The 22,528-nt window shown below is 35.2% G+C and overlaps 2 protein-coding genes across 5 annotated transcripts; both read left to right on the top strand.

The window, feature by feature from the left end:
* Window positions 1–1,675: 1,675 nt before the first annotated feature.
* Window positions 1,676–17,086, top strand: LOC124896702. 4 transcript variants are annotated; one of them, XM_047408427.1, is made up of 9 exons: window positions 1,676–5,775; window positions 7,761–7,898; window positions 9,123–9,205; window positions 9,784–9,832; window positions 9,959–10,049; window positions 10,130–10,252; window positions 10,619–10,672; window positions 10,770–10,848; window positions 11,298–17,086. In XM_047408427.1, the coding sequence occupies exon 1, from the start codon at window positions 1,676–1,678 to the stop codon at window positions 2,591–2,593; it is 918 nt and encodes a 305-aa protein (XP_047264383.1). In that variant the 3' UTR covers window positions 2,594–5,775; window positions 7,761–7,898; window positions 9,123–9,205; window positions 9,784–9,832; window positions 9,959–10,049; window positions 10,130–10,252; window positions 10,619–10,672; window positions 10,770–10,848; window positions 11,298–17,086. The 4 variants fall into 4 exon arrangements, with proteins under 4 accessions (XP_047264383.1, XP_047264381.1, XP_047264380.1 ...); XM_047408425.1 differs by lacking the exon at window positions 7,761–7,898 and having other exon boundaries at window positions 9,753–9,832; XM_047408424.1 differs by lacking the exon at window positions 7,761–7,898.
* LOC107853068 (pectin acetylesterase 8-like) lies at window positions 7,771–10,231 on the top strand. Its single transcript, XM_016698084.1, has 5 exons — window positions 7,771–7,877; window positions 8,862–8,947; window positions 9,753–9,832; window positions 9,959–10,009; window positions 10,130–10,231. The coding sequence occupies exons 1-5, from the start codon at window positions 7,771–7,773 to the stop codon at window positions 10,229–10,231; spliced, it is 426 nt and encodes a 141-aa protein (XP_016553570.1).
* Window positions 17,087–22,528: the final 5,442 nt, after the last annotated feature.

Consider the following 22,528-nt stretch of genomic DNA (forward strand, 5'->3'; position numbering starts at 1 on the left):
TCAGCAACAAAATTCCAGATCCAAATCACCTCCAAAAGGTTATGCTGCAAATCAACATGATCAACACAATCAGCAGACAGGTATGATTTCTCAACTTAATAGCAAACATCCCAAAGATTGTAATGTTGATTCTGGAGTCCAGAATCAGCAACCCCAACCCCATAGTTCTACTTTTAATTTGGATAATCCCACAACCCAAAATCCCAACAAAAAGGCAAGAGTTCAACAGCTTAACAATCACAAGTAAGTTGCTGAGAAGCAAGCAAAGGAAAAGGATACCAGTACAGCTGCTCAAAATGGTTTACATGCTGGAAATACGTCCAAAAATGGATGCACAGGTATGACTTCTACTACTACTAATAACCCACATTGTAATGTTGATTCTGGAGTCCAGAATCAACAACCCCAACCCCCTAATTCTAGTAATACTTTTCTTAATCCCATTCCCCATCATCCCAAGCATAAACAAAACAAACAAGCTAGCACAAAGGTGCAAATGGAGGCTGGAAAATCTGGTGCCAAACTTGTAGAAAAAAACACAAAAAATGATGAAGAAAATGTTCGTAATTTGAATATTTCTGCACCTGATCAGGTTGAGGTTGAACAAACCCAACATCAACAATTTACAACCACTGAAAATGTCCTTAAAAGGACCTCAGGTATTGACTCAAGGCTCCATGAAACCCATCCCGATAATTTTAATGTTTTTGCTGGGACTGCTGCTGTAGTTGATGGGGGTGAGGTTGGTATGAAGGAGAAACATACTAACATGCAGGAAGGGGTATCCAGGGATGGGGGGTTAAACTCCAAAACTCCTGCTACCACTCTACAACAACAGAAACAGAATACTGCTAAATTGAAAATCACTACTGAAGTATTGTCTGACTTTAGTGATAAATGCTTGAGTACTCAGAAGAATAGGTTGAGTGTTGAGTCTGATGGTCAGAAATCTACAGATGTTTCTTTTGATGTTCAGATTCAGGGTTTTCAAGGCAGAGAAATAGAGCAGCTGATTGACAAAGTTAATATGACGATTCTGCTATCCCGGCCAATATTCAGTCAGAGGAGAGTCAGGAAAATTACATGAATGTTTTCGGGATTCAAAGCGTTACCGGACAGGTTCATGGTATGAACAACAAAACTACATTAGCTCTCAGTGAGGCAAGAAGGTCAATTAAAAGAAAAAAGAAAAAGAGGAACAGAAACAACAGGATGGGGTTCAGAATGATCAACCGAATTTTGTGTTGGTGCAACAAGAAGTTGGTCTCGATATTCTGCCTGTATCTCATGAAAGTCCTATCAGAGATTGCACTCTCAATTCAGTTCCTGTATTGTCCATGGAAATTGAAGATGAATATAGAGTAATTCATTCTGAGGATGAGTCTGATCAGGATACTAAGTCTATTGGGGACGAGGAGGAAGATGATGAAACTAGAGAGACCAAAGCTTCCGGACCGGCTGTAGATGCTGATTTGAATAATGAGGTTCAACAAGCTATTGACAATCAAGGCCTTTCTCCAAGAAGTCATAAAAGGAAGGTCCCAACTGCCAAACAAGCTACTACTACTAGTAAGTCGGTCAATCAAGCCAGAAGACTCACTAGATCTCAAAGCCAGAGTTTATAATGATAAATGCTATTATCTAGAATGCTAGAAGTATTCATACCAAAGGTGCTATGGAAAGAATTCAAAATCTTTCTGCAGTTCATAAGTTGTCTATAATTGCAATTCTTGAGCCTTTTACAGACAACTCACAACTCAACATTTGTAGAATGCATCTCAAGATGAATGAGGCTACTCGTAATCCCAATGGAAAGATTTGGATTTTTTGGACTCAAGATGTCAGCTGTAAAGTCTTGGAATCTGATGACCAACAGATTACATATGAATTCAAACATGTGGAACATCCTTCTACCTTTCTTATGACCTTTATTTATGCCAAATGTAGAGATCATTTAAGAAGGCCTTTGTGGGATAGGTTACTGCAGGTTGCTACTACTGAGCTTCCTTGGTGTACAGTGGGTGATTTTAATGTGATTACTGATCTGGATGAGAAGCTAGGGGGCATCCCTTACAACATGAAAAAAAGTTTTGATTTTATTGGGGTTATAGAGTCTTGTGGTCTTCTGGATATTGGTTTTCATGGACAGAAGTATACTTGGTGTAATCAAAGATCTATCACTGATAGAATTTGGAAAAGACTTGACAGAGCTATGGTTAATGATAAGTGGTTAGAGTGCATGCCGTTCACTTCTAATACTCATCTATCTTCTGTGGGATCTGATTACACACCGTTACTTATAGAAATGAAAGTCAGACAAGAGAACATCACCAGATACTTCAAATTCTTAAATTGTTGGGTTGAAAATAGTTCGTTTCTTGAGACTGTTAGTAACTGCTGGAACAGGGAGTGTGATGGAAATCCTATGTGGAGATTCCATATGAAAATGAAGAGACTTTTTTCAACCCTTAGCACGTGGTCTAAAGCTGAATATGGTGATATTTTTGCCACGGTTAAAGAGTATGAAGAAAAAATCAGAAGTGCAGAAGAGGAGCTAATTATCAACAACACTGACGAAAACAGAGCTACATGAAGCTTGAAGAGTCAATTCTTAAGCAAAAAACTCAACTTCAATGGTTCAAAGAAGGTGATGCAAACTCTAGATACTTTCATGCTCTTATGAGAGGTAGAAGGAGGAGATTATTTATTCATAAAATTTGCAACGATCAAGGTGAATTTCTGGAAGGAGATGAGGTTATAGCCACTGCTGCATGCGAACATTTCCAGAAAATTTTTATAGGGGAAGAGAAACTGATTAATGAAGATGCCCTCAATTGTATACCAAGAATGGTTACTGAAGAACAAAATCTGATCTTGCAAGCTATGCCTACAATGGAGGAACTCAAGCATGTGGTTTTATCTATGAGTCCTAATTCAGCAGCAGGGCCAGACGGTATGAATGGAAAATTTTTCCAAGCTTGCTGGGATATCATTTGCACTGATCTTCTTGACATAGTCCAATATTTTTGTTGTGGTCATAGCATGCCCAAATATTTTTCTCATGCTTGTTTGGTCCTACTCCCAAAAGTGGATCATCCTAATAAGCGATCTGAATTTAGACCCATCAGTCATAGCAACTTTACGAACAAGATTATTTCTAAGCTTATTTGTATCAGACGTGCTCCCATTCTTCCTCATCTCATTTCAGACAATCAGTCAGGGTTGGGTTTGTAAAAGGGAGAAGTATTGCAGAGAACATCATGTTAGCACAAGAGATTATTCACAACATCAAGAAGCCTAATGAGGGGGATAGTGTTGTTATTAAGCTTGATATGGCTAAGGCCTACGATAGAGTTTCCTGGTCCTTCATTTGTCTAGTTCTGATGAGAATGGGATTCGGTGAAGTGATTATCGACATGATTTGGCGGATTATGGCCAACAACTGGTATTCGGTGACTGTTAATGGTTCGAGATACGGGTTTTTTCATTCTTCTAGAGGACTCAAACAAGGTGATCCGCTTTCCCCGGCTCTATTCATTTTAGGAGCTGAAGTTTTGTCTAGAATGATGAATAATCTGCAAAATCATCATCTTTATGATGGTTTTCACATGGAACAGAAGGGACCTCAGATTAACCACCTGAGTTTTGCGGATGACGTGATCATTTTTTTCTCTGTTAAAGATACTACTTTGCAGCTCATCATGGGGGTCTTAAATGATTATGAAATAGTTTCCGATCAGCTTATCAACAAAGGTAAGAGCCACTTTATGATCCCTGACAAGACACCTCAGGATACCATTGATTTGATCAAGGCAATCACTGAATTTTCTCAGAAAGACAGTCCCATCACTTATCTGGGATGTCTGCTTTATATTGGTAGTCGGAGGGTCATTTATTTCTCTGAAATGGTGGCTAAAGTTGTGGCGAAAATCAGAGGTTGGAAAGCTAGAATTTTGAGTTTTGGAGGAAGAGCTACATTGATTAAGTTCGTTCTGCAGTCTCTCCCTATTCACATACTCTCTGCTATCTCTCTGACTAAGACTACGCTCAAATAGATAAAAGCTCTCACGGCTGATTTCTTTTGGGGTTGGGATAAAGAGAAGAAAAAATACCATTGGGCATCATGGGAAACTCTTAGTTATCCATATGATGAAGGAGGTATTGGTGTGAGATTACTATCTGATGTGTGCCTCTCCTTGCAATATAAACAGTGGTGGATTTTTAGAACCAAGAACACTCTTTGGGGTCATTTTTTAAAGGCAAAGTATTGTCAAAGAGCTAACCCGGTTATCAAAAAACGGGATACAGGTCAGTCCTTGGTCTGGAAGCACATGATGACAAACAAGGTTGAAGCTGAGACGCATATCAAATGGATTATTCGCTCAGGAACTTGCAGTTTTTGGTGGGATGATTGGTTAGGAGTTGGTCCACTGGCTAATCACAGAATTACAGATACAAGACCCAACAACATTAGGATTTCGGAATTCTTAATTGATGGAAATTGGAATAAAGACATGGTGAGACAAACTGCTCCTCCTCCTTTGCTGATTTCTAAGATCCTCAACACTAACTTTCAGTTTCAACAAGGGATTCCGGATCGACCGGTGTGGAAACCAAATGCTAGTGGACATTTTACCTGCTCTTCTGCTTGGGATGTGGTTAGGCAAAAAAAGAACAAAGCTATGTCTGATTCTTTTACGTGGCATAAGCATATACCTTTCAAAATTTCTTTTCTTCTTTGGAGAGCTCTTAGAGGTAAGCTTCCGACTAACGAAAGGATCACTACTTTTGGTTCGGAACCTGTGGATTATTCTCGTTGTTACAGACCTGGACCTGATACCATTGATCACATCTTTATGTCTGGGAACTTTGCTAAACATATCTGGAAAATTTTTTCTGATTCTGTGACATTCAGCATAGCTCCATTCCCTTGAAAAACTTTCTGATGAGGTGGTGGTTTTCGGAGTATAAAATTGAGGTCCACAAGCTTATTATGCAGGCTACACCCATAATTATTTGTTGGAACCTATGGAAGAATAGATGTGCTAAGAAGTATGGCGACAAGCGGTCCAACACTTCTAGAGTTATTTATTCCATTTCCAAGGACATAACTCATCTCCTAATTACTGCCTTTCCTCAAATCAAATGGCCGCTTAGATGGACTGATTTGATGTCCATGGTTGAACATTGCAAGCATGAGATCAAGGTTACTAAAGTTTGTTGGACTAAGCCTTCGGCTCCATGGGTTAAGCTTAATACGGATGGAAGTGCTCTAGAAAACCCGGGTAACATTGGTGCAGGTGGGGTTCTTAGAGATCACCGAGGCAATTTCATCTATGCTTTTGCCATTCCTTTGGGGATTGGTACAAATAATCAAGCTGAAGTTCGGGCAGCTATTTGTGGTCTTACTTGGTGCATTCAGAATGGGTACAACAGGATTATTCTTGAAGTAGATTCTGAACTCCTTACCAAATGGCTGCTCCACAACATCAATCCTCCATGGAGCGTCCAAGAAGACATTGCTGCTCTTCAGAACTTAAGTAACATATTAGAGAGTTTTTGTTGCAGACATGTCTACAGGGAAGCTAATTATGTTGCGAATATCTTATCTAAGCATAGCCACATTTTGGATAACATTCATCAGTTTTTAGATCATCATCACTTACCTGAAGAAGCAAGGGGATATTTCAGAATGGACAAGCTGGGGATGCCTCATTTCAGAAGAAGAAAGTTGAACCGAATAAAGAAACCACCCTAGATGGAGTTATTTTTCTGGTACGAGTTCTTTTTAATAGTGCTTCTTTTCTCATCTTCTTCATCTACGCTATTCTATCTAGTTATAGCTTTTATGAAGTGGCCAATTTTTGTTTCGACTTTCTTCTTACTATGTAAGGGGAGAGTCTCCCTTATTTATGCGTTCCTAAATTATTTTGTACTGAGAAGAGTCCTCTCTTCTGGGTGCTTAGATCTAGGTTTCATTTCTAGTATCGGGGATGAGTTGACCGGCCTTAGTAGGCTAGTTGACTTTGAACCACCATAGGTCGGAGGTAAGGTCTATGCCCTCCTTCGTGTACTTACTTTTAATTTTATTTGTGATAAGGCTTGGGGTGTGTGGCTCAACCCCTGACCGCCACGGGAGGTGAGAGCCCCGGGTAAGGTCAGAAAAAAGAAAAACTATTTTCCAAACGAAGGATCAAAATACAAAATAATGACTTTGGGCCCAAAATACATGCTCTACTAACCCAAAATGGACGTTCCAGTTCTAATAAAGCTTTCCAAATCACCATCCGGTGCCCAAAATACAAAATGTTGATTAAATTCAAACTAGTGGCTTTTAAAGCTTTAGATAGACTCAAAACTCTCCCAAATTACTTTTGAATGTATAGGTAATCGTACAAGCTCTCCTCACACCTCATAACCAGATGTAGTAACAATGGGAAAGCCAAAAATAGTAAAAACGTATAAAAAGAGTTCATATATAAGGTCATTATGTGTACCTTTTCATTGTCGTTACCTTCAATATCATGTCTCTAAGGTTTCACAACAATGGGTTACCTATCAAAAATATGGCCACCTTCCTCGACTGTTTTGACCCTATCCTCCATAATGTGAAATTTGATCAGGAAGACTCCATGATTTACTTGTGTTACTTTATCATCTCCTAGGCTCTTTCGTATTCTTTTGAGAAAACCCTCCTTAATTGAATAAGGAGGATTTTATCCAGAGGTGGCTCAAGAAAATTCATGGTCTATTGTCAAAATCAAATGGAGGCCTTACGTTTTTAAGAAAAGTTAACTGTTTTTATAAAGTCTACTTTAATATTATATAATCGATTTCTTCTAATAATTCTTTTTTAATTAATCATATAGTCAATGCATTAATTTCTTGAGACATAACACTCTGAACTAGATATATCAAACTTCTAATTTTTTTTTTTTCGATAAAAAGTTTATTTTTTCAACAAATAATAATTAATATTCTTTTTAAAATCTGTAATCTATTATTACTTTAAAAAAATGAGGCTCCTCAAATTTGGGGCTTAGACGACCGCCGTTTTTACGAAATGGTAGAGTCGCCCCTGATTTTATCCCAAAGCATAACAAATTTACCATAGTTCCCCAGTATTCAACCTCATCGTTGATGTCCTCCATTGTGATTTTCACAATAACATATATTGTTTTGATCCTTTGTAGTAAGCTTTAATCCATCGTCAGACGGTACATATCCAACAATTTTACTCCACGAGTTATCACACAGAGCAGCAAGGATTGGGGTATTACCAATGTTGCTACTCCCTTTTGCCTCTGCATCTACCATAGCAGTTCATGAGGTTGTCCTAGAATATGACTATAAATGACAATTTTTGATAAAAATGATGTATGGTATCAATATACTTTGTCTGCTAATAGACGATCTGACTATAAATGACAATTTGACTACCATAAAATACTAAATCTTTTTCTTAGTGTCACCACCAAATCCAAAAGATCAGGATTGACTCTTATCAAGAACCTACCTCCACAGAGAAATAGATAAAACTTATAAACTCATCAAACCATTGTTGCGTCCCACTGCACACGTAATTGTACGTGGTCATGCTAGTATAAAGTTGTCCTTTTGAGCCAAATGTCGATCCCACAGGGACTTGGTTTCCTTTTATAGTTCTTTCGGTCATTCATGAGAAGCCCAACATGAAATATATGCATTTACAACATTGCTCCTCACTTAAAAGACATAAAATCGACTTTTGGACGTCCCAGGAGTTGCCTCATGTCGCAAGGCCAAAGGCGAGCTGTTGGGGGTGCTGTGCCCACCCAAAGCAAGGCTGATGCAGTGAATGGTCTCCCTAGAGGGTGCAGCACACAACGCATAGCCAGGTTTGGGGGGTGCGGCGCAAGGTACCTCCACAATGATGCGATTTTGCTTTCGTTTTGCTCCTATCTTTTCGTACGTTTGATCCTTATTTTTTCACTTTACATGACTTGTTTGATGGCTTCAATTAGCTTCCAACACACCTCCAATGGTATACTACAACATCATGTAACAAGTATTAGTTCATACAACACAATAGAGCTCATCAAAGAGCACTAGAACAAGCATAGCTCAAGCTAGCACCACTAGTTTTCTCTACTAAACTCTATTTGATCATTTTGATTCTTAACTTGATTCAAAAGCACTTTAAACATGTACTTAACACATAATTACCCAATTATATCCTTAATACCTCATTAAGCACACAAAGGAGTCCTCAAAACTAAGCTAAACACGCATAGATAATGACAACAATAATCATTGTCAAGATATAAAACCAATATCAAATGTGTAACAACGAAAATAGCATGGGACATAAAGGACTATAGTTTCCAAAATGTAAACCCCAATTCAAGTGAGCGAGCATCTACAATTTCTTAGTACACAAATGTATGAAACATAGCCTGAAAACAATAGACTCCATCATCCAAACATCAAGTATATGGGTCACCTTATGTAACAACAAAATCATAGGGAAAATGACCAACACCCAATTATCAAAATTAACGTACCCATTAGCTAATAATCTTAAAGATTCAAAATAAACTAGAATAAAACGCTTAAATAGTGAAATATAATAAGTCTAACAATCTCAATTACAAGGAAGTCTAAAACGCTCCAAAAAGTACTATGTATGACAGAACTAATACAATGCAACATCATGAAAACATCTATAGAATACTATGGGAAATTTCAAAGTATGATAAAATTGTCTAGAAATGGAAAAGCAACAATAAGAAAAGTATGCATGGCGGGCTACCAAAATATATACCATGTTGTCCGCTAGTTATTAATATTGATTTTTCATCCTTGGAAATTATGTTCTGCAGGATATATGATGATAGCAACAAGATCTATTCAACTTGTTTTCATACTTATTTGTTCTCTGGCCATCAGCAAAATTGTATCTGCAAAAGTAAATGAATTACCAAAACAAGAAAAAGGCACAGATCATGCATATTTTGTCGATAAAACAATTGTTCAGAATGCTGTGTCAAAAGGAGCAGATTAATCACAACACATAAAAGTTGAAAAAATTAATGTATGTAGTTGCATAAAGAAGTTGTTGACTTAGCTTGTTTTACCTCCAGTGTACTTAGATGGATCACCTCCAGCATACCATCTTGATCGAGGATTTGGACATGGAGTTAAAAGTGGGATCATTCTACTCTCAGTAAGTTTGACATATCATAATATTGATTCTATTAATATACATTGACATATCAAGATATTTTATACTGTTGACTACTTTAACTTTTTGACTTCTTATGGGCAATTTATTTAAGTTACTCTTTTAAGTGATCTAATAAAAAACACATGTATAAAAACTTAAAACTTTTCCTTTCAAAAGAGTAGGAAAACTTATGATCTTCAGTTATTGTTGAGACATGTCTTTTGACAATCTTTTAAATATTTCAAAACATTCACTTGCCTATAGGGAGGAGCGTGGTGCAGAAACATCACAGACTGCCTAAACCGTTTTAAGACTGAGTTGGGTTCTTCAAAACTTATGATGCCATTTATATTTTTAGGCATTTTAAGCAAGAGCAAAAGTGAAAATCCAGGTTCTCTTTGATTAAGCTACCTAATATCTTGTTTCGAATTATTTATATAAAAAATTATTTCTCGATAATAATTTGATAAAATAAACAGAATAGAAAATCTAGTTTGATTGAGAAAGTCTTATATGATGATAAGGTTAATTTTTGAAAATCATGCAGATTTTTACAATTGGAACAATGTCTTTGCTAGGTATTGTGATGGTGGAGCTTTCACCGGAGATATCAAAAGTGTTGATCCCGTATGTTCTCTTTGAATTCATGTTTTAAAAATTATGAATGTGTATCCGTGTTTAAGACATTTCTTTATCATTTATGTAATTCGATAAGACAACATTGAACTACACTCACATCCAAATTTTGCTTAGGCTACCAATCTTCATTTTAGAGGTGCAAGGATATTTGATGCAGTAATTGAGGTTCTATTAGCAAAGGAATTATCGAATGCAAAGAACATATGTAAGTTTGATTTATAGTAACTGAAATAGTATTTGTGTTGTCGATTGTTGGAAAATACTGAGAGAAATTAAATATTACAGGCCATTCTTTTTGGTGGTTCTGCTAATGGATATCCAGCAATGCTATACTGTGATCACTTTCACAATTTATTACCTAAAGCTCAGAGTGAAATGCTTGGTTGATGTTGGTTATTTTATCCATGTGTAAGATGCATATTTAAGGATTTTGCAATTTCTATATAATAAAATTAAATGATACTAGATGTTAATTAAGAATCCTGAACATAATAAATCTAACTCTGAGATGATCAATTTTCTTGCTCTACTTGTAGGAAAAATTCACTACTAACAAATGTGTTTGAGTCGATCTTCAGAGATGTTGTTACTTTACTTGTAAAATTTTATCTTTTTCATTTACCTTAATTCATGTAGCTAACGACTATCTAAGCAAGTGCTTAGATGAAGATCATATAATAGTTCATTATTAATTGTTAGTATTGTTTTTGACCGTTATATGTATGTTGATTTAAGGTCGTGTATTATAACTAAAACCTATTTTTTGAGTTTCAGGGATCTACATAAGTGTTACCAAAATCATGCATTTCAAGAATGATACCAGAATTGGTACATTTTATAGATTCTTAGATTCAATTGTCGTCTTGTGTTTATTTTGTCATTGAGCTAATGGATATATACAAACTACTATACGTTCACCTTGCAGTGTTTCTTCCCAGAAAACATACAACAAGATATCAAGACGCCATTTTTTTACTATGATGTCAACCTTTGATGGCTATCAGGTACAAAGACATTATATGTATGAAGATTATATTCAGATATATGCATCTAAGCAATGTAGCTTGAAAATGTAACCACTAATAAGAAGCTGCAACAATAAATTATCACTTATACGTTACTCCCTTAGTCTTAATTTATGTGGCACTATTTGACTTGACTCAAAATTTAAGGAGGATAGAAGACATTTGAAATTCGTGCTCTAAAACAAACCATAAACATTTGTATGACGATAAATTATTTCATTAAGGGTAAAAATAAGGTTTTAAAATGTAGTTTTTTCAAATTATGAAAAGGTGACATTTTTTTGAAACAAACAAAAAAGAAAGTGTCACGAAAATTGTTCAGATAGAGTGTATAAGTTATTTCTCAACGCATTTAATTATATATGGATATAGTTATAATTCACTATTTTTCCTTTTTCATTTGAGGTTTGTAATGAAATGTTTTTCAGGTTAACAATATTATAGGCTCTAATATCGGCCAATACATTCAAGCCAGAAATTGCACTGAAAGTCAAAACAAATCCTTCAAAGGTTTGCATAATTTCAAGTAGCTATATTCTACTTTTTTAACACTACCTAGATGATTAACCCTCTCTTCGCATGGTGATGAATGATCTCATTAGTCTTACATACAATCATTCACTAATATCTATATCACTAATATCCATATATCTTTTAGATATTATATGCCAATGCAACTTATTTTTCTGCACTCTTCAGAGACTACTCCTATTAATTACAATAGTGCCATAACCCAAATGGCCGTGACATCCAAACTAGCCCTCTTGTGGAAGAACTATCTAACCCAAACTCAGAGGTGGATCAAGCAAATTCGTGGCCTAAGGACGGAGGCCTTAGATTTTTAAGAAAAATTAATTATTTTTATAAAGTCTACTTTAATATTATATAATCGATTTCTTCTAATAATACTTTTTAAATTTATAATATATCTTGAGACATAACACTCAGAACTAGATATATCAAACTTCTTCTAATTTTTTTCATATAAAAAATCTATTTTTCATAAAATAATAATTAATATTCTTTTTAAAATCTGTAATCTATTATTACTTTTAAAAAATGAGGCCCCTCAAATTTGAGGGCCTTAGATGACCGCCTTTTTTTCGAAATGGTAGAGCTGCCCTTGCCCAAACCTTAAATCCACCTAATTAATTAATTAATTAATATGAAATAAAAAGAAATCTCAAAAGCTAATTAATAATTAGTAAATGAGGAATTACTGTATGTTACATCCCCAAGATTCAAAAGTCACCGTACAAAGACACTAATCCAAAACAAGTGTCTAAGCATAATACAAAAATAACAAAAAGAACAAAGTCATTTTCTGGAAAAAATACAATAAGAACTATAAAGATTCATGACAACTTGAAATGCAAGTAGCTTACCCTCGAATCGAATCAGCTGGTACCACTAGAGATGAGGTCACATCTAAGTTTCTGAAACATAGTCTATACTTAATAAAAAAATTGCACATGGTATTATCAGTACAAACTTATCACGATTTGAAACTGGCCCATAGTCGCAACACGGTGCTCAAATTCACAATTGACCTCAAGCTAACCATTGGCCTATCAAAACACTAAGAATATTGAAACAAATAATGAAATATCGATTGGAAAATAAACTGAAATGCGAGAAGTATAATAAAATCAAAATAAAAGAAAAATCAATACTGGATGTCAAAACTAAGACTACCTGACATAATTAATATGCTAAAAATATAACTATTTGTCTGAAAGCCTTTAAATCGTATGAGTTATTAGGACAAGCCCTCAACTAACTCCAATGATAAGAAATTAGAATATTACTAAAAAGAAATGTTGATAATTGACCCTCCAATGATGAGGACTCACCAAAACCTACTGTGATATGGTGCAAAATCGTAAGAAGCACGATTTGGATGTTGAACGTTAGAACCTATATTATAAGACAATATAGACCAAAAAAATATGCAATCAGTAATTTAAATGTAATGAGTAGATGAGATGGAAAATAACTGATATAGGTCAAACATGATGCATATGACATGGTAAACTGATGCAAGACGAAGCAAGTAATAAACATATAATGTATGATAAGTTGATTAATTGAATACAAGGTTATGCAAGTATCTAAATCTTAACTATGAACTATGGACTGTGGGAGCTACCATTAACCAACATACCACAATTTGAGCAAACCAGGGTCTGACCTGTAACTCCAGTTGGATAGGTATTTAGTACCTTGTCAAGGGTAGGAACACTAACTGAATTAGATCCACTAAACGGATGTCTAAAAGGTACTAAGGTGTCAAGTCTAGTCTGATGGGTGACCTTTTAGAACCTACGGTGGTGCCGTAGTTCCAGGACAAAGGGATTTCTACTAAAGGTCTCATCCTAACTGATGGGTGAGCCTTTATCCCTGCATCTGCTTGGAACTAAGTACCACTCCATGATGAATGACACTAATAACTAAAAAATGCTCAACAATAGTAATTTTTTGAAAACTAAAAATAAATGCACAGTCTGAAAATATTAAATAACATGTAAGCTAGAGGATATAAAACTAATATATGTATACATAAAATCCTAGGTATCAGGTATTCATAAGCCACAATCTCTGAAGAATACAACTAATCATGGCAATGCTACAATCTGAACAAAATAAGAAATTTCATAACTTAAGCCCAAATTAAAGAATTTATCACTATAATGAGATTTCATAGTCATGAGTATGATAAGATGCTCAAATTTATGGGAATATATATATTCATTGTTTAATCAAAGCACAAAAATTGAAAACTAAGGGAATCCTCACTATACTTGAAAACCTTAAGCTTGAAGGGTGAATTAGACTCGGGGGATTGAGTTAAATTTGGGACTCCATGGGATAAAAGAAACCCATTTATGAAATTCCACATACCCGAGGTTGAAAACCTTGATGGCATCTTGGGATTTGAAGACAAAAGTTCAAGACCCCTAATTCTTGCTTGAAGGAGAAAAATCACCTCTTCTCTCTAAATTTTCCAAGTGTTTAATGAATTTTAAGGAATGGTGGACTTAGGGTGTTTTAAAATTATTATTCAACACTTGGGAAGAATAAACGACATATTTTTTATGTTAAAGAGTAGGAAAAGAACAAATAACCCCTTCAAAATCATCTAGAAAACTTCTGCAAGCAGTCTCGATGACTCACGTAATGACTCATAGGATCAGGCTATGAGTCATAGCCAAAGGAATCAAATTTTGATCCCATCTATTTTCAATACAAGTCACTCTATGACTCGTAGTTTCTCGCGACTACTCGTAGGGTCAGACGATGAATCGTAGTCTGAGTTGTCGTTACTGACAACTTTGACAATACTTTAGTGAATTGGCCATAATATTTTACTCCAATATCCTATTTAGGTAAAACTAGATGTGTTGGAAATATGGTCTTAAGCTTCAAAAATCTTAGCAATCTATAAGTTATGCTCATTTTAAGTTGACTATAGCAAGATTCTTCTTAAGAAGTTAATTGGTAAAGGATATTTTGACTTGTCTATAAGCTAGGAGTTTTTTGTGACCTTAATATATCTCTAAATTACTAATAAAACTAATAACGATGATGTTTGATTTTATATGTACTTGAATCAAGGTTCTAATATTGGCTTGAATTTTTGGGGTGTTACAATGTCTCTCCCTTAGGGTCATTCATCCCCGAATGAAAACTAAACTTAAGTGTTAGGAGAAAGAGTTGTAATTCCCATACTGAATTCCTACGACCAAAATAATGAATTGATAACTGATTCTATGACTGAAATATGGACTGAACATACTCATTAATGTATGTTATGACATTAAATTAGCATAGTGGCCTGATACAAAAATAGTTAATTAAGGAGAAATTATTACCTCCAGCTGAGACTGAGTTCAAAGAGAAAATACGGGGGTACTAGGTCATCATATCTGCCTCTGTTTCCCAAGTAGTTCCTTGAGTTGACTGATTTCTCTCCCAAACATTTACCAAAGAGACCTCTTTATTTGTCAACTTACAAACCTAACGATCAAGGATCTCAACTGGGACCTCTTCGTAAGAGACACTATCTTTCACACCCATACTCTCTAAAGGAACAATCAATGTTTGATCACTAATGCATTTCCTTAACAATGAAACATGTAAGAATGAGTGCTCTAATGCTAAATCTGAAGGCAATTCGAACTCATAAGCTACATTTCTATAGTGACCCAAATCTTATAAGGACCAACATAGCGGGGACTAAGCCTTCCCTTCTTACCAAATCTCATTACCCCTTTCATGGGAGAAACATTTAAGTTAGACAAAATCAATAATAGTAAACTCAAGCTCCCTTCTCCTCACATCTGTATAGGATTTTTGATGACTCTAAGAAGTTTTTAGCCTTTCCCTAATCAGCTGAACCTTTTCCATAGCCTCATGTACTAAATTTGGCCCTATAAATGTAGGTTCATAAACCTCAAACCAACCAATAACAGATCTACACCCTCTACTATAAAGTGCTTTAAATGGGGCTATCTGAATATTAGAGTAGTTTCTATTATTATAAGTAAACTCAATCAATGGAAAATGATCATCCCAACTACCCCTGAAAACACACACACTCTCAACATATCCTCTAAGATCTGAATGGTCCTTTCTGCCTGACCATCTATCTATGGGTGAAAAGCGGTATTAAGATTAACTTGGGTACCAAGACACTTCTGAAACATCTTCCACAAGCAAAAAATAAACTGGGCACCTTTATTGAAAATAATAATCAAAGGGACTCCATAAAATTTCACTAGCTCCCTCAAATGGAGTTTAACATCATCTTCAGCTCAATTTGAAGCGTTAATTGGAAAGAAATGGGCCTACTTATTCATTCAGTCCATGATAACCCAAATAGAATCATGCTACCGATGAGAACGAGGCAACCCTGTAATGAAGTCTATATTTACCACTCACCACTTCCAAGTAGAAATATACTGAAGGATACCACCCGGTCTCTAGTGCTTAACCTTAACTTTCTGGTGATTTGGACACTTAGCTACAAATTTCATGATATCCCTTTTCATACCGTTCAGCCAATAGACTTTCTGTAAATTACGGTACATGTTAGTGGCTCTTGGGTTAGTAAAATACAGAGAACTATGAGCTTCGGCTAGTATTTACCATCTCAAGTCATCTATATCAGAAACATATAGCTTGTCTTGACAATGAAGGACACTATCTCCCCTTGGGAGAAAACCTCAACCATCTGACTCTGGGCTGATTCTTTTAAACTAAGAAAAATAAGATCATTATCTTGCTTTTACTTCACCTCAACTATCAATGAAGATTTCAAACCATTTTGAACAAATATATTACCTTTGATTGAATCAACCAACCGAACTCTCAATCTAGCAAGCTGGTGAACCTCACAAACTAACTTTTTCTTCTCATCCTCAATCAGAGCAACACTTCCCATACATAATCTACTAAGAGCGTCAGTCGCAACATTAGATTTATCCAGATAGTACAAGACACGCACATCACAATACATTAAAAACTCTAGTCAGCTTCTCTAACAAAGATTTATATTTTTATAGCTGAACACATAGTGAAGAGTTTTGTGATCACTGAACACTTAATCATGATGTTTGATTTGTCTAGAGGTATATGCTATAATATTTCTTCAATGCATTAACAAAAAACAAGGTCAAACTCTTGAAGCATCATAATAGACCATAAACCCATCAAAACTCCCTGGTAGAGTCAAAATTGGAGTAGTGTTGAGTCGAGTCTTCAACTCTTGAACACTCTTCTCAAAGAAATTAAACCATTACAATTTGACTTTCTTCTGAGTCAGTTCAGACATGGGAGAAGCAATAGAGGAAAATCCTTCCAGAAATTGTCTATAGTAATTGGCTAAACCCAAAAAACTCCTGGAATCTGATTAAGAGATGAGTCTAGGCTAGTTCCTCAGTACTTAGATCTTTCAAGGATCAACTCGAATTCTTTCACCAAAAATGATATGACTAAGGAATTCTACTTATTTTAACTAGAATTCATATTTGGTGAACTTAGCGAATTAGTTGTGATCTTTGAGGGTTAGGAAGACAGTTCTTAAATGGTTGCATGTTAATCCTTACTATGAAAATAAATGATGATGTCATCTATGAATACTATAATGAACATATCCAAGTACTGCTTGAGCACCTTTTTCATCAAGTCCATAAAGTTTAAAGTAGCATTCATTATTCCAAAAGACATGACAATAAATTCAATGTGACCTTACTGAATTTTTAAGGTTGTCTTTCGAATATCACATTCTGTGACTCTGAGTTAATGATAGTTGGATCTGACGTCTATCTTAGAGAAAGAATTAGAACCCTAAAGTTTGTTGAACAAATCATCAATCCTGGGAATTGGATACTTAGTCTTGTTTTTGACTTTTTTCAACTAACAATAGTCGATGCATATTTTGAGGGAACCATTTTCTTGCACATAAAAAGAATTGAAGCACCCTATTGAGAGATACTAGGCCTTATAAAACCCTTTTTGGAGATATTTCAATTGTTTCTCTAATTTCTTAAGCTTGGTTGGATCCATTCTATAGGGTGGAATTTAAATAGGTTGGATATGTAGAAGAAGATCTATTCTGAAGTCAATTTCCCACTTGGGAGGAACTCCCGAATAATCTTCAAAAAACACTTTTGGAAATTCATTTACCACAGGAACTGACATAAGACTTGGGATTTTGGACTTTGAACCCTTAAACTAAACAAGATTACAGATGCACTCTTTGGAAATCATTTTCCTTGCCTTAAGGAAAGAGAAAAATCAACCTATAGGCACTAAGGTAAAACCTATCTACTCTAAGATTGGCTCATTTGGAAACTGAGACTGTACTACTCTATTTCTACAATCAAGTGAGGCATAGCAAGAGTGGAGACAATGCATGCCAAGAATAACATAAAAATTTGTCAAGTGTAACTCGACAAGATCCATTGAGGTGACTTTTTAGGATACTGTAATCAAGCAATTTCTGTATATCTATCTAGCTTTGACTAAATTATTGACTGGAGTAGAAACTAAGAAGGGTTCTGAGAGAATTTTAGGGCCGACACCAAAGTTTAATACTATATAGGAAGTCACAAAGGAAAGTGTGGCTCTAGGATCTAATAATCCATAAACATAAATATGAAAGACTTGCAACATACCAGTGACGACATTAGGAGAACCCTCCTGGTTTTGTCGAGTCTGACGGGCATAGAATATATTCGAATGTTGTCCTACAACCTCACTAGATGATTCACCCTACTGAGTTGGGTGACTTGCTAAAGCTGTTGAATAGTTAGATTAAATTTGATGATGAGCATTCATACGTTTCTGTGAAGCCACTTGTCACGACCCGAACCAAGGCCCTGACCATAATAGGTATCCCGAACCATGAAGGATGAGAGCCATATTAACTTGTAATTATATACAATATTCATCTATTATCAAAATACAGAAAATAAATGGAAACATGGTTGTTTTACTATTTTAACTGAGCAATGCGGACATAAGTTTAATAAAACTCAAACCATTTAATACAAGTCTGCGAAATATCTACTACAACTGGAAACAACAATCTGTATAAAATTGAGACAAGGCCCCCACTCGGACCATGAACTAAAACCAAATAAGATTAACATAAGTGAACAAGACGCCTTCTGAAGTAAGAGAGGCTCACCAACTATGAATGTCTGACAATAATCTAGTCTTTAGCAGGATCACTAGATTGGGCCTTAGAACCTAAAATATAGGGGGTCAATACTTTTATGTGAGAGAAATTTATAAAACATTTTACATACCTTATATGAAAAGACAAGGGCTTACTTTAATGACTTTGAAACATTTCTTTGAACTAATGAACCACTCTTTATTTTACTTCTGAGCAAGATGGTAAACCCTACAAGTCTAGTAGCCACAGGCTATATGGGTCCGCCATCAACTCATCGTCCAAGACCCCATATCCAAGTTTGATGTAAGTATATGGGTCCTACATAATAGTCTAGTACACCAGTGTCTCAAGGAAAAATATACATTGGCCTCAGCCAATCATATCACCTAATACAGTAAAAAACTTAATTTCCATTGATAAGCCCTTACACTGGAACGCCTTATTCGGGTAACCATCTAACTCTATTTAAGCCTATTTTTAACATTTAAATTATGGATCTTTCAAAAAAGTAGTCTAATATCTGAAAACCTTCTGTAGTCTAGTCTGTTCTGAGTCTTTTATGGAATTAGTCTGATTTGGTATCATCATACCAAGACTTGCAAGTTGGATAAGCAATAAAATATCATGTTATATTCTTTTCATTCAAAACATAATGTTTGGACCACCAAATCATTCAATCAGTACAAGAGAATTTGTATTTTGAAATATATGAAAACTTATGCAAAGATTCTCTCTTTCAATTCTTAAGCATATGGTGGTCAATACACTGCAACAAACTAAACAATTCTTTCAATAATCATCTTTAACATTTACAAGAAAGAAAACACACTCTCTTCAATTTACAACCAATATCAAGTCCATATCAATAATAAAATATTTATCTTATGCTTCAAAACATATAATTGATAACCCATAATAGGTGAAATCAAGAGGTATCAAAACAAGAGAGGGGTTTCATCAGGTATCAAAATAAGAGAGGGGTTTCATTATTCATGCTCTTAATTGATGTTTGCAAAATTGAAAATGCATATTTATACGTGGTTATAATTCAATTCTATAAAATGGGTTCAAGACAAATATTTACTTTTGTCAAAATAAGTTCATAATACATGCTATTCAAAACTATGTCAAAAACCTCTTTGTAAACATGATTATATACCCATAAAATTGATAAAGACCATAAAATTATGTCTAAGGAGTTTAGGATAGCCCCACATACTGTAACACCTCAAGAGCACACCCTGGATGCCACATGGTGCTTACGACCCCGAAAGACCACAAGCAAACCCATGACTAATATCTGCTATGAGCACTGAATATTAATACTGAAATAAATGCGGAATTAGGCTGAATTTCCATAAGGTTCAAAATCTAAATACTGATAAATAATAATATCTGGTAAAAATATTTGAAAACTAAACACTGTCTGAACTGGTCTAGTCTGGAAGTCTATAATGCCCCAAATCTGGTACCCGGAGCGCTACACAGTGCTTATAACCCCGAAGAACCACAAGCTAACCCATGACTAATAACTGTAATTGAGCACTAAATAATACATTGTAAATATGCAAAATATAAGCTGTAAGGCCATAAGGTTCAAAACTAAACTAATACTGAATACAATACAATGTTTGTAATGAGGTATGATAATACTCAAAACTGAGATACACTGTCTGAAACATGCTACAGTCTGAAAGCCTCTAAACTATCTGAAAACCATGGAGTTGATGGGACATGTACCCAACTAACTCTAAACTATTGAAATAATAAAGTAATAAAATAATCATGTTATCCCAGAAATATAAGGACTCATTGTCAGTATGGCTGCTAAACGTCTGATCTACTAAGGATACTCGAGAGCTCATGCTTCTAAACCATGGTATAAAACACCATAGCGCAAATGCGCTAGTACTTTGAATGTACTAGTATGCAAGTGAAGTAGGCTGAATGCAATGGTTCATATAGATGAACAATACTAACTGACTGAATAACATAAACGTAAGAATACATGCATGAATGCGTGACTATAACTGTGAGACCCCACGAAATTCTATCATAGAATTAACCTTAGGGCGTGTCAAGTGAGGTGTGATTTTGACCCTAAAAGATTGAGAAGTGACTTCCTAAATAAGTATCATATTAACCATATAGAATTTCCCAAATTTTGTCTTTTTATCACATGGGAAATTTGATAAGCTTTCCATCGATATAAGATTTGCCCAAATCTAATACTAGGGTAAAACGTTATAGCTAATTTAAGTCCTAATCATAAAACAACATCATTTTAGTGCTTGGCGCATTGCGGAGAGTATCTATTTGACAATTTTAAATTTTTAGTGGAACTCCGCGATAGTGGCGCATTGCAGAGGACCCCAATTTCCTAATAGTCAATTTCCAGTGGCTTGGCGCATTTATGACGCGTCGCACTAAAGTTCTAGGTCTTATCTAGTGGGACAACGCAATAGCTCTGCATCACGGTGACTACCAATTTCTCATTTTTCAATTTCCAATGAGCCACCATGAAAGTAGCGTGTCGTGGTGGCCCATGAAATCGAGTTCCCACTTCAATTTTTCCAACTTTGTACAGAAGTTAAAAAAGGCATTTTGGACTTTTTCCAAGCCTCTTAAATAGTGCAAACACCAAATCGAGGTCATTTACAAGCATTCTCTGAAGTCTCTCTCAAGTTTTCTCACAACAAAAACCCTAAGTATCCAAAATATCTTCCAAAAATCTCAAGAATCCACCATAGATTTTCTAAATTGAGTCAAGATTCAATGTTCCAAAGTCAAGGGATTCAAGACCCCTCATTCAAGAGTATGAATAGATTTCCAAAAATGAGAGTTCCTCCAAAGCTTCTACTTCAAGGTATGTGGGGTTTTGAATAAGGGTAATGCTTTCACTCTTGTGCCCAAAGGATTTTTTACACTACAATTCTCTGCAATTTATGAGATTTTACATGAAATTGAATTGGAGTTTTTCACCCATTGTTATTGGTTGCAAGCATTTGATGTTTTCCTTGAATTGAGAGTCTAATGGCATGATTTTTACATGTTTTCTTGAGAAATTGCAGCTGGGTCTATACCCCATGATTTTAATCCTTGAGAAGTTAATAGTTGAAATTTTTGAAACATTGAAAGTATGTGAGTATGTTGAGATCTTGAGATAAATTGCTGAAATTTCCAGATTTCTACATGAGTTATGAATCTATATGCTATCTATTATGCTTTTGATGAGTTTTAACTTGGGATTGAACTATGGGTTATTAAGGCCTACTTGAGACTTGAGATTTTATGAACTATTGTGATATAAGCACCCATGATTTAAGTATTCTGAGATTATTGAGAAATATTTTGACCTAATGGTCATTGAGTTTTGAAATCCACTCTACTACATGAGATTACAGATTTGATTATTGGGTTCTTATTGAACAATGAGATTATTATAAAGAGGATTTTCATGAGATGAGCGAGATAAACTAAAGGCATTGTATTTAGCACCGAGTGGGTAAGTTACTACAGTTTGTTACCCCAAATCTATATGCCACCGTAGGTTGGGCCTGAAGCCGAGTTTATGATTGTTATTGGTCCTAAGGAAAAGTTGATATTGGGCCCAAGTCCAAGTTTATTTTGTGATCACTGGACCTAGGTTATACTCCCTAGCAAGAGTGTGATGCCTCTCCCCAACGTGAGGTCTCTTCCTTAGGAGGACAAAATGTTGGACTCCATGTATCTCGCGTGGTTTATGTCGGTTAAGAGAACTTCCCTTGATATTTTAAACTTTGAGTTCAGTTACCTCTCTAAACTAAAGTATTTTCCATTGAGATAAGATATTTTCCTTTAAAACTAAAATACTTTCCCTTGATATTAGTATTTTTCTCCAAAGCTTGCAATGAGATATTTTCCTAACGTGAATGAAATGCCTTCAAGTATGTTCCAAAGTTATATAATTTTTAATTCCAAGTATTTAAGTTCAAA

Source organism: Capsicum annuum, chromosome 3, assembly GCF_002878395.1.
Source record: "Capsicum annuum cultivar UCD-10X-F1 chromosome 3, UCD10Xv1.1, whole genome shotgun sequence".
Lineage (NCBI taxonomy): Eukaryota > Viridiplantae > Streptophyta > Magnoliopsida > Solanales > Solanaceae > Capsicum > Capsicum annuum.

What these genes read in the sequence shown, in the direction of transcription:
- LOC124896702 (XM_047408427.1), top strand. Translation starts at nt 1,676, where the DNA reads ATGGAAAGAATTCAAAATCTTTCTGCAGTTCATAAGTTGTCTATAATT.
- LOC107853068 (XM_016698084.1), top strand. Translation starts at nt 7,771, where the DNA reads ATGTCGCAAGGCCAAAGGCGAGCTGTTGGGGGTGCTGTGCCCACCCAA. An exon ending in GCAAAATTGTATCTGCAAAA is followed by an intron (nt 8,948 to 9,752) that starts GTAAATGAATTA and finishes AAAATCATGCAG; the next exon opens with ATTTTTACAATTGGAACAAT. An exon ending in TATTTGATGCAGTAATTGAG is followed by an intron (nt 10,010 to 10,129) that starts GTTCTATTAGCA and finishes TAAATATTACAG; the next exon opens with GCCATTCTTTTTGGTGGTTC.